General features: G+C 36.6%; 1 protein-coding gene across 1 annotated transcript in view; it reads left to right on the forward strand.

Annotated features, from left to right (window-relative positions):
* Positions 1–718: 718 nt before the first annotated feature.
* CD247 (CD247 molecule) overlaps positions 719–12,044 on the forward strand; it is a 61,708-nt gene continuing 50,382 nt past the window's right edge. Inside the window, exon 1 of the mRNA XM_026093281.2 lies at positions 719–1,947. Within this exon, the coding sequence (XP_025949066.1) occupies positions 1,890–1,947 (58 nt within the window). The 5' untranslated portion in view covers positions 719–1,889. The remainder of the gene's footprint in view (positions 1,948–12,044) is intronic.

Raw genomic sequence — 12,044 nt, forward strand, 5'->3', positions numbered from 1 at the left:
TTCTGTTCTCTGTCTCACTTAAGACTTAATTTCTCTGTCTGTAAAAGCTTAACTGCCCCAGCTTTGTAAGGCTAATTTGAAAAGCATGTTGCGCTCCTCTGATAAAAGCATAAAGAAATTATTTAATATTGTTAACACAAATCAATTTATCGTCTTTTGTCAGCTCATAGTGTGAAATGTTCTCCAGTGCGGCCTTTGCTGGGTTACTGGTTAAATATGCTTATTTTCTTGCCTGTATGGTTATCCGCAGCTGCATACTGAATGTTGCTTTAATACCATCTGATCTGATCTCCAGCTTGGCTTCTTGAGGAGACAAACTTCATGATTGTTTTAATTCAGTCTGCCAGTCACTGCTACCCCAATAACTTTTGAACCGAGGGTCAACTTTAATCCAATTAAACACATGAGTCTCAAGAAAATTCAGTTCCTACTTGTGATTTCATGTAGCTAGCTACAGAGAGCCTGTTAGTGCTCCCAGTGAATCAGCAGCAGAGAAAACAGGGCATTTTTGCTTTTGCTGGCCCAGCAATGAGCAGCTGGCCCTGGGCTGCTTGGTTAGTCAATCAGCATGCACAGATGTGCTTCAAGTCAGCCTTGTTCCCCACTGCTCCTTCCCCAGCCCCCTGGCCTGGCAGAGGTCAGCACAGGAGAGCTGAGGGTGCAGGATGGCCATAGGGGTATTCTTATGCACCTTGGCTTAGAGGAACGCAGAAGGGACCGCCAAAACCGTGCTGGATGAAAAACACAGGCCTGCAGGAAACTAGACTTCACGAGTGCAGCTGCTGGGTGGACCTGCCCTGTTTGGAACTGCTTAGAGTACAGTATTAACTACGAAGCTTAGAACGCAAGGCTGAAAAGTCCTAGTGATTCCCAGAAAATAACCACACTGAAACCACACTTCCTTATTCTGGGCTGTGCTGATTTACCTCGATGTCTGTGGCTAAAAGACAGCTACAAGCAGTAAGCAGGTTGAAGCTCAAGGCCCACCGAGTCTGTAGGTGTGGCATACATAGCTAGAGGCTGCCAAGCTTTCTGTTTCACCCTTGGGGAGGAGGAGGAGGTGCGCACTGTGCTCTCCCACAGAGATTGCACAGGCTCTCCTCCGTGCACAGGCTGCAGTGACTCCGAGGACAAAATGGCTTCAGAGTTCTCCACATGCAAAGCGTTTTTCAAAATACAAGATGTGGTATGTTCACATCAAAGGGCATCCCTGTTTCCTAGTTACATACAAGTACAATGAGACAGGTAGTGCCAGCTGTGCTGGTGGTTTATGTTGTGTGGACACGGTCTGCAAAGACAGAGAGCGAGTCCAGCTCTTTAGGAGGCAGGCTACCAGATAGCCCTGAGAGTGCAGCAGCTTTCAGTCACTAATGCTATTTCTGTAGTTCAGTCAGAGATTTAGAAGTTAACTTCATGCCTTTACCAGTTCAGCTAGCTACTTGTTCAGGAGTGACTTGAGCTTGCTTACAATTTAAACTTCTATTTGCCATATACTGCATACTGAACATAGTTACACAGTATCCTTTTGAACCATGGATGAATTTCATACCGGATATACTTTCTAGGCCCCTTTTAGAGATCAGCAGCTACAGAATTAGAATGTCTTAGAAACCATCAGACAAACTAAAAAAGGAAAAAAAATCTTGAGAAAAGAAAGAAAAATACAAAAGGAAACCCCAAACCTCTGAAGCCGCCTGGTTGTGAGGCAGAGGAAGGCGCATGTGTTTCGGCTATGCTGCCGGCAGGTGGACTCTGAAAGACCTTATAGAACTGATGCTTCCTGGGGAGGCAGGCAGAAGAACAAAGCTCGTGGAGGTGCCTTTTCTCCTTCTTGCCCCACTCCACTAAACCGTGGCCTCCAATTCCCCAACACTGCCCAGGGAAGCGAGATGAAGTGGAAGAGGATTGTTATCTTTGCTATCCTGCAGGCACAGCTCCCAATTACAGGTAAGGCAGGCTTTTATATTACAAGGAGCTATTTTAAAACTCTTTTGAGGTGAGGAAAGAGCATGATGTTTCTGTTGGATTCCCCACCCTTTTGGTAGCAGGAGGATATCTGTGTGCAAAGCTTGACCATATCTGTCCCCCTAATTATGGCTGGTTATGTACTAGTTCAGGACCGGGGCTGCAGGACTCATCAAATATGAACTCCCTTGCTGTAAAGATACCTTTTGGAGAGTATGGAGGAGGAAATGAGGGCAGCAGCAGTAGATACTGTGTGAGGCCTGCTTTTGTTGTGTCAGAGCAAATGGGGTAGCTGAATAACAATTTGTAGCTAAACGTGATTCTCAGCCTTCACCCGAACAGCTTTCCTTGGGATTTAAAAGGAGAAATTTGATACAATATTGAAAATGTAGTCAGTTTCAGTAATGTACATAAGAGAGGCTTTTAATTTAGTTAGATAAAATTAGAGATGAGTTATTTCTCAGCAGTATGTTGGTTTGCAATAAATGGCATACCCAGTAGGTTAGAAATAGGGGAGAGTATGCAATGATAAAAAGACTAAAATCCTTCCGCTTGTGTCATTACCTTCATGCTTGTCTCTACTAGACACAGTTTAAAATGAAAAAATGTTGCCTTTATATATTTATTTTTCATGGTGTATACATTGGCTCCTCTTGGGCAGAAAGTGAAGCAGCTTGAGTATGCACAAATCTTCAAAAGTCGCATTTTGGGAGAGAGGAACGTTCTTCTTAGTAGTTCACAGGAATAAAAAAATTGAATTTACTTCCAGAGAAGGCCTAGAGATAGGCCTGAGTTTGTAGAAGTCCGCAGCTATGAAAGACTAGTAGGCTGCCTTTGAGCATGTATTTAAAAAAAATAAAATCCACCGGAAGAGTTTCACCCATAATGTGTGTAGTGAATATTCTTAACAAATACACCATCCTTATACTGAAAATCTTTGGAGACTGTGACAAACTTTTTATTCAAGTTTTCCGGAGATTAGAGAAAGAATTCATAGCCACTCACACTGTGGAACCAGTTCTAGTAATTTGTGGAGATTGTTTCAAGAGGATTTTAACTAGACTTGCATTCTCTGTGGTAAGTATGCGTTCTTCTATTTGTGTTACATTTATCAAGCCTGTGCCCCTTTCTGATACCTAAGTGCATTGTGGACACTGTATGCAGAGATGAAAATATGAGACATGAATAAACACTAGAATACCCTTTCCCCAGGCCTATGAAAAAAGCTCTGAAATTTACAGACCCTTAAGATTTCTCAAGAAAAGGTGATTTTATTTCATAGGCCTATACAGAAATTACTTAAGGTCAACATGTATCTGAAGAAATCTTTTCTCATTTTCTCCTTTTATTCTGTCCCAAGACATCAGTATTTTGCATAGTTCATTTGTACATTTTAAGCAGGAAATTTTTATTGAAAAATATGTAAAATGATGTAATACAGTTTGCAAATGGCTAAAGCCAAGAACTATAAGGGCCTCTGATGAACAGTTCTTAGGGGTATTCACATTCACATAGAATACATAGGATCAAATTTTGAACAGGCCACAGTTGCCATTGTTTTGGAGATGGCTGCCTAAGGATTTGAAGGGAAAGCATGTTTGACAGGGTACCTGTAATTCTTCAAGGAGTAGTAGAATTTAGCTTAAGAGTATAGGTAAAATAAAAGAAAGCTAGCACAATATTTGTAGAATCATTGCTACATTATTGATGCAAGGTACTGACACAGTTAAAAAAAAAATAGAAAAAAAAGGAAGATCACCATGATCTTAGTTCAAAGCTGAGACCAAACAGATGAGTTTTTCAGCTCAAAGCTATGAACAGAAGCAAAGATCTGCTGCTGGCTGGGGTGCTTTCAAGCCCTTTTAGAGTGAATTAAACTATTTTTTTCAAAAAACAAACTAAGAGTGGACAGAAAGTCAGTAAGCTGCATACCATCTTACAGTGAATTCCTTCTACATCACTATAATGCAATTTTGTGCTTTTTTGCTAACTAGTTAGCGTAAAGATGCTACCAGGATTGGGACTGATGAACTCATAAAGACTTTCTTTTTGATATTTTCAGTACTGAAGGAAATATGACAAGCGTGAGAAACATTTTGTTTTTAAATAAGTAATTCTAGAGGTGGGCAATAGATTCTGAAGATTTTGAATTATTGACAGCAGACCACAAATTTCAGACTGTTCAAACTTGGCCTTTGATCAGCTACAGAGAGAATTTTGTATCATATTCATATTTAGTTTTCTGTTTTTCTACCTTCAGAAGTACAAAAGAGTTGATTTGGAAGTTTGTCTGAGGTCATCCTATATCCATTCAAATAAAAAGTGCATTAAAAAAATATTCCAAATTTCTGAGCAGCTTACTTTGTTAATCATGTTGTTCTTTGATACATAAGAAGAATTTTAAGACTGCTACCCAAAGAATCCTAAACAAAATGGCAAAATATCTCTCTGTATTTTACAGAGCTTTTAGTCTAAAGCATGACAGGCTTCAATAGCAACAAAGCAGTGCTGTGAGCAATATTGTAGAATTGCTCCTAATTTTCTTTTAAGGCTGTTGAGGTGACATTTTGATTTATATATATACATGCAGAAACGCACACACACACTGTTGTATATATGCACACACACATATATGTGCAACAGTTCTAAAAAGGACAACCCTTCCCTGTTTTGCACTTTACAGAATCACTTTTTTCAGAATCATCTGTTAAGCAGAATTGGGCAGTGTACTATTTTTGCTAACTGCGTAAAGTAGAGGATGCCTCTCCTTGTCAGATGGATACTACTTGTGCAGCTCATTTTAACAATATTTTGCTGCTCTCCATAACTGTCTCTTCTATCCATTGGGCACCATGGCACACAGGGAGCCTTTTTTAAATCAGTTCTTGGTCAGGAAAACAAAATGGACAGATTGTGGGGTTTAGGTTTCATTTATTCGTTCCTTCCTTTCCTCAGATCACTTACTTAGCAGATCTGCAAACTAAAGGATTCGTAAACTAAAAGTTGTTTACAAGACTATCCAGGAAACTCAAACAAGTAAATATAAACTATTTTGGATACCCTCTCCACTTCCATATGCCCAGTCTCTAAGCTGTTCTAGCTGAATTTGTGTTACGCCTAGGGAAAAAAAGCTAAAGACTTCATGTTGTCTTTCCTTTTTGTCCTTTCTGTTCACAATGATTCATTAATAATTCATGAAAAAACTATGAACTGGCACATTTGCAAATTGAACAAAATGTAGACAACTGTAGTCTTTCTTTGTAAAGGGCCATTTGTTGAACTCTTGCAGTGCTACCTTCATTCCTCTAATGCTTATTATAGAGTAAGTGCTTTCTATCTGAAACGTTCCAAGCCAAATTCCTAATGAGTGAAGTAACAGATTAATGATCGCATTCCTTCTGTTTTTTTTTTTTCATGTACGCTAGATGGGATCTATATACAAAATGGAGACAACTGTCTGAAAATTTATTTCTCTTCTATAATTTTATCCTTCTTAAGTAAGGCTATGTGCACAAAAAGCCAAAATGGATAAAAAAAATAGGAGGTTCATTAGCAGCTTAAAGGGGACCAGAACTTGATTTATGAATAGACATTCATGTAAGGAACGCTTTTGACAGCCATTTTCTGTTATTCACACAAACTTGAATTGTGATTAGAGCCATGGGTAAACCAGTAAAACAAACAGTGTGTATATATATAAAATCCTTGTTTCCCTAACTGCCTTCAAACTGTAACCAAACGCCCTTTGAAAAAAGAAAGAGTTGCTTGCTCCATTGCAGACAAACATCAAATAACCCCCTCCTCCAACTCATCATATATTTGAATATCTGTATTGCATGTAGAAATGTAAAATGCATCAGCTACTGCGGCAAGAAAATAAACTATGTATTTTTAGGGTGGCATGAACAGAAGATACAACTATTTAGTATTATTTCTAAAATGTTTATCATGCTAAAGGTGTGTATGCATCTGTGTATATGTGCATGTATACTTTTATGTAAGTTGTTGATTTTCATTGGTCTACTGATATGACTTCAGTCAACAGCTACATTAAAGTTTCACTTGATATTTCTCTTTATCATTAACAAAACAGTTTATGCTGTTCCAGAGCCTTTGAGAGTTTGAAATTTTACGGACTTTTCTGATTTGCACTACTGCAATAATGCAGTATTTGGAGACCAGTTCTGAATACTGTTCTGTTAATTAAATTCAGTTCTGCACCTTTAAAAAATACATAGTATTTGTATTTTAAAATATTACTGTTCCAATCAGATTTCTCTGGAAAGCAAAGGAGATGTGTAAGTCCACGTTGTCATATGCAACTGATTAACAATTTCATATATAACCTAGATAAATGTGCATGCAGATGAGAAGCTTAGTTTGCAGTTCTTCAGTCTGTTCACTCAAATGCACAAATCTTGGGAGATGGTGGAAATGTCTAGCCATATACAATTGATATGTCCGTCTTTGCAAAAGGTAGATTTACAGATGTGTAGTTCTTTCACTCCTTTGACAATTTAGCTATTAAAAATAGAAGTCAAAAATATCTAGCTGCTAAACATCTAAGCTCACAAGCACCGATGTCTACGCAAGTTTTGTTTAAGTGGTAGAAGTCATATTAATTTCTGAACCATATATACTGGAAATATTTGAATCCCTACAAGTTTTCTAGGAGTATTATACCAACCTTTGGAAGCCTTTTATGTATTTTGTTCACGGCACTTTGTTATATAGTTGATTTAGTCTTAGAAATTGGAAACTGGATGATCAACTAGGATAGACAAAAATATACAAAATGAAGAAGAACTGAAAAGACTGGGAGTTTTTCATCTCCACATACTTTCTTTATGTGACAATATATCAAACACTGTGCTTCTGGCAAACAGGTTTCTGAGTCAGATGAAATGTTCATATTATGGGGCCATTTGTACATGGAATATATAATCATAGGGAAATCTTCATCTATATTCTGATTCTTTCTGAAAATAAGAATTTTTTTAGTTTATTGTATTTTTAAGAAAAGGAGAAGCTATAAAGATAACATTGCACTCTTTGAAAGCTCAGATAATATGAAAGTAAAATATATACCAAATTAGAATTGTATGGAAGCTGAGTAGGGAGAAAGGTTGAAGAATTATCAACAAACAGTAACACAAACCATAGCAGGACACTCTGAATAGTTCAGGTGGTGGCAGTGTTATTGACACATGTGGCTTTACAAAAAATCTCACAGTATTCAATTTACTTAAACTTGAAGCTGTTATCTTAGTGAAAACCTTAACTGCCATCACAGATAAGCTTTTCCAGTCAAGTTTTCTGGTTTGTAAAGGAAACCTTCAAAATGCAAACCTGCATGGCTTCAGAAGCAAATAGAACAAAATTCAGCTGCATAACATGTCATCCGTAAATGCTTTTTTTTTCTTTTTCTTTTTTCTTTTTTTTTTTTTTTAAGTCAATTGCTAGATTTGCAGGGTGATGGACCAACCCGCTTCAGGATGTTGCAATGTTTGTGGTTGGCAAGCACTGAAAATAGTTTCCCGGTCAAAAAGTATATCAAATATTTAGAACCAGAGAACACAGAATGAGAAGCTTTCCTAAGTGCTTCAAAATTTGAATCACAAAAACAAATGGACAAATTTTATTATTAATAATAAAGTCAGAAACTAAGGGACACAAACACTGTTCTAACAGTATAAGCTGCAATGTCCAGGAAATGTGATGAAATAATACTGATTTGGGTGATTTTTTTTTCTGTTTTAATAAGTGACTTTTTAATAAGTGACTTTTTAATAAGTGACTTTTGATAGTTTTAATAGGACAGTGACTACTGAATAAAGGAAAGAACTCTGTGATGACAAAACACATTTTTTCTGGTTGTTTATTCAGATTTTATAATGAATTTGTTCCAGCTAGGAGCATGGCTGTTTTGTATTCATTTCACTTAGAATATTACTGTTATCCACATGACAAGCAAATCTTAAATAAAAAGCGTCAAATAGCTGTATCATAAATGCTTCCCAAATATTTAATGTATATGTGTGTATTGTCAGTTCAGTCACATTCCTCATGTTCCGTATCTTTTCACAAAGCAAACTGAAGCTCCAAAGGGGGAGAAATAGAAAAATGTCTGGTTGCAGTTAGATGGATGAGAGCAAACCCTTGCACTTGCCTAGATCCTGCAAGTGCATGGAGATTCTTTGTGCAGGTATCTGTGTGGGACCAGGGCCCAAAGTGATTTGTTTGTGATTAGACACTTTGCTTAGAAAAAATTTATTTTGTATTATTTAATACAGAAACTCAAAATAAAAATTAACATATAATTTGTTATTTCATCAGATCAATTTGAAGCAAGAGGTTTTTTTGCACAGTGTATCAATACCACTTTTTAAATATTTTTGGCAAAACGACAACATATAATTTGTTATTTCATCAGATCAATTTGAAGCAAGAGGTTTTTTTGCACAGTGTATCAATACCACTTTTTAAATATTTTTGGCAAAACATCGTTTTGGTGAAAGGGATCAACATCATAGCATTAGATACTGCAAACTCTTAGTCATCAAATGTTGTTTGTTTTGTTATTCAGAAATAACTGAATGGTTTGAATGATGACTTTTAAAGGAATAAAGAAGCTGGATTCCTGGGCTAGGATCTTACAGCTCACAACCAATATGTCAGAACTTTAAACCTTTGAGAAGAAAAATTTTGGCTTGTGTATCACGGCATGCATCTAGAGCCATATAATCACTAAGTACTAGACCAGTTTTCATTAGTATATTGGCAAGTGTTAATGAGAAAAGCCAACATCAAAACTTCAGTAGGAAAAGTCATTCTTGTCTCTAGTCACTGTCTGTTGGGATTTACACTGTTGCCCATCCTAGTACTGTCTGTGCCCGTCGTGTAAAATCAATTGCAATGGAAAAGTCTTACCAGAATTATCTGGGGTAATCTCTGTCTTCGTTTCTCTCTTCATGATGTGAATTTGGCACAGCACCGTTGCTTTTGGCTTTTATGTATGTAGGGTGATTTCAGCAGCACTTTGTACAAACGTGAGAGTGCATTTATGAGGACTGAAAAGGAGAATAAAGTCTTGTAAGTTTCATAAACATATTCCGAAGGAAGGAAGAGAGAATACAGAGAGAGAGAGAAATATAATTGGTATCTTATTTAAAAAGAAAAGTCTACCTAACCTAGAAACAGTTTGCTTCCTGAGAAGCAAGCAAACAATTCTGTGAATTATTCACTCTGAGTATAGTTTCTCTGTTTATAAAATGTCTTGTAACAGATTAGTTTCTTTTGGTGATTTTTAAAGAATGTTATTTCAATTCTATAGATTTCTTCCTAACAACTGCCTACTAATTTTCAGTGTTCAGTTGCTAATTTATGTTATTTTATGGTTCATCAACTAAAGGTATGTACATGACTGAGTTAGTGCGCGCAGGTGAACTCATTCTTCAAGCCTTAGTCATTATAAACTAGAACTTGTTTAGGAAATTTGTACTTTTTTTAGATTTTTTAAGAGCTGTATGGGAGTGGTGCTCTAAACTATAAAGTAATGTAAGTATTCATCTTTGATTTTTACTTCTTTTGTAATATTTTGTTATCATACTTTTCAGGAAATGCAAAAATTCTTGACATCAATATTGCTTCTATGCTTAATTGTCTGTTTGGATTTGGAGAGTTACAAATTCGATGCAACCAAAATAATCGATATGGTTATTAACTGAATTTTGGAGGATTACGCTAGCAATAAATTTGACTTTATGCTTGTTCATTACCTGCAATTTTTTTTCTCCTTGGTTATATATTACATGCTCTTCATTAGTAATAGGCTTCTGATTCTTTTGACTTCTCTCTGGAAATGTAAGCTTATCGGCATAAATTTTGCTGGGGGTTACCCTGATGAAAAGAAGTACAATAATTAAATCTTTGCATTTGGTGAGCTTAAAGAAAAATGGTGAAAGTAAATGAGAAACCCACCATTTTCAACAACAGTATTTTGACTTCCTTTTCTTAAAACTGACAGTAACGCCTGAGATGCCTAATTTTTAACTTCTTGAAACTATTGATTTTTTAAATGTAAAATGGAGCATATGTATATTATGAGAGTGACCACAACCAATGGACCAGAGAAGACAAGTAGGTTAATCAATCTTGATTTCTAGCCAAAAGTCAAATATCATTGCACTTGCTGTTATTTTAAAAATGATCATCTAATATATACTGTAATAGTCTTCTGGAATTTAGCTCCTCAGAATAAGCATCTAAAATGAAGATATCCCTAAATCTCAGGAAAATTATATTAAATTATGCTTTCAGTAGGACTCGGTCTCACTTACACTTCCATTTCAGTAGGAAGCTGATGGGAGTTGTGCCTACACATGCACGCCATACTGTACAGGAGCAGAATTCTGCAGTGAACGCTAGACCCGCTGCACAGTGCAATAACCTGGGCTGTGCTGGCACAGGAACAGATGGGCAGCCGTGGACTGCCAGGGAGCCAAAAAATGCACTCTCTTGAGAGCATTAGTTCAAACCACTGCATGCAGTCATTTTCTCTTCATCCCTAATTTTGACAGGCGGACTCCACTTTCTGCATCAAGCTCAATACAGTTTGCTTACTGAGCATGTGGTTTTCTTTTTCCCTTGCAATTAATATATAGTTTTATTAAGAACAGCACAACTTTCTCCATCTTCTTTATATAGAGGTTGTGAGAGAACTCAAACGAGTAATTTGTTTAAGGCAACTACGTCCCAGTCAATTAGCAATGCTGTGTTAAGTGTGGTCTAAAAAAATATTGCCTGTCCCCGAAAGGTTGAAAATAACTACAGATGTTCAAGAGTTTTGTTTTTCTGAAGAGTTTTGCCTAAAATATAATGAGATATTAGAAGTTACACATACTGTGTTCAATACTTGACTTTTTTTCTGAGGGTGTGCTATGATCACATCTTTGAGCATTTCTCCATGACTCAAGGATTAAAAACATTTTTTTTTTAAATGAAAAATGGGGGTGCTCATGAAATTACTTCTCTCTAGGAGGAGCACAGCTTTAATTTACCTTGTTTTGAACTCTTTCTTACATTTCAGATGCCTCCAGTATTAATGTGAACTAGACAGAACTGGAATTTTCCCTCTCCTGTCTGTTCATGCAGCTAAATTAATCTCTTTTCTTCTAATAACTCAGCTGTTATTTTACCACTTGCCTCAAAACCCAGCAGTGCTATAATGCATTTGTTGCTGTTGTTAGGTATGTCTCTTCTGGCTGAGAAACAGGAGCAGATTTTCAGGCTTGACACAATTTTTTTTTTTTAATAACTCTCTTAAAGAAATTACAGATATGAACCTTCAGCCCTATCTTACTGTAACATCTTTTCCAAGATGTTTTCATCTGATTTTATCTTACTTAGCTGCAAAGAAGTAGCTAACAGGTTTGCCCCTTTTGTTCTTGCTCATCTTTTTACATCTTGATCCAAATGTCTATTTGTTAGATATGATGGCTTTAGTAGTCTGGATATCGGGTTTAAAATAGAGCTGAAAGAGAAGCAATAGTCTCATCCTGTAAAACTTTTCAAAATTTTGTTTCTTTCTTTTTGTTTTGTACTGGCGTAAACCAAATCCTTCTGACATACTTTTGTGAAACACTAAACAGAGTCTGTGAGTAATTAGTATTCTGTGTTTGGGAAGAGGGAAACCCAGATTCAAGTCCTTACTCTGCCTGATTCAGACCAGGAGCTTGAGAGGGACTCCCACCTGCTAAGCTATGCAGGAAAGACTATTCCTGGTTTTGATCAAAAATTCTGATGCAAGTCAAGAAATGTTCTGTAATTAATGTGTCATTGGAACTTGTACTGGAACGTGTTTTTGATGAACTAGTATTATTTAGTTAAACCAATGTAATAAAACAAAAATCTCCATGTTAGTTTAGAGATATCTTGTAGAGTCAGTTTAATCCTTTGCAGTCGAGTAATGGAGTACATACAGTTTTGTTCTGGAGAAGATTTACGACTTTCTTGCCTATTCTGCAGAGCCGTACAATAAGGGTCAGTGCTACACAGTGGAGTGTGTAGCTAAGAATTTC

The sequence above is a fragment of the Dromaius novaehollandiae genome, chromosome 1 (assembly GCF_036370855.1).
Source record: "Dromaius novaehollandiae isolate bDroNov1 chromosome 1, bDroNov1.hap1, whole genome shotgun sequence".
Classification (NCBI taxonomy): Eukaryota; Metazoa; Chordata; class Aves; order Casuariiformes; family Dromaiidae; genus Dromaius; species Dromaius novaehollandiae.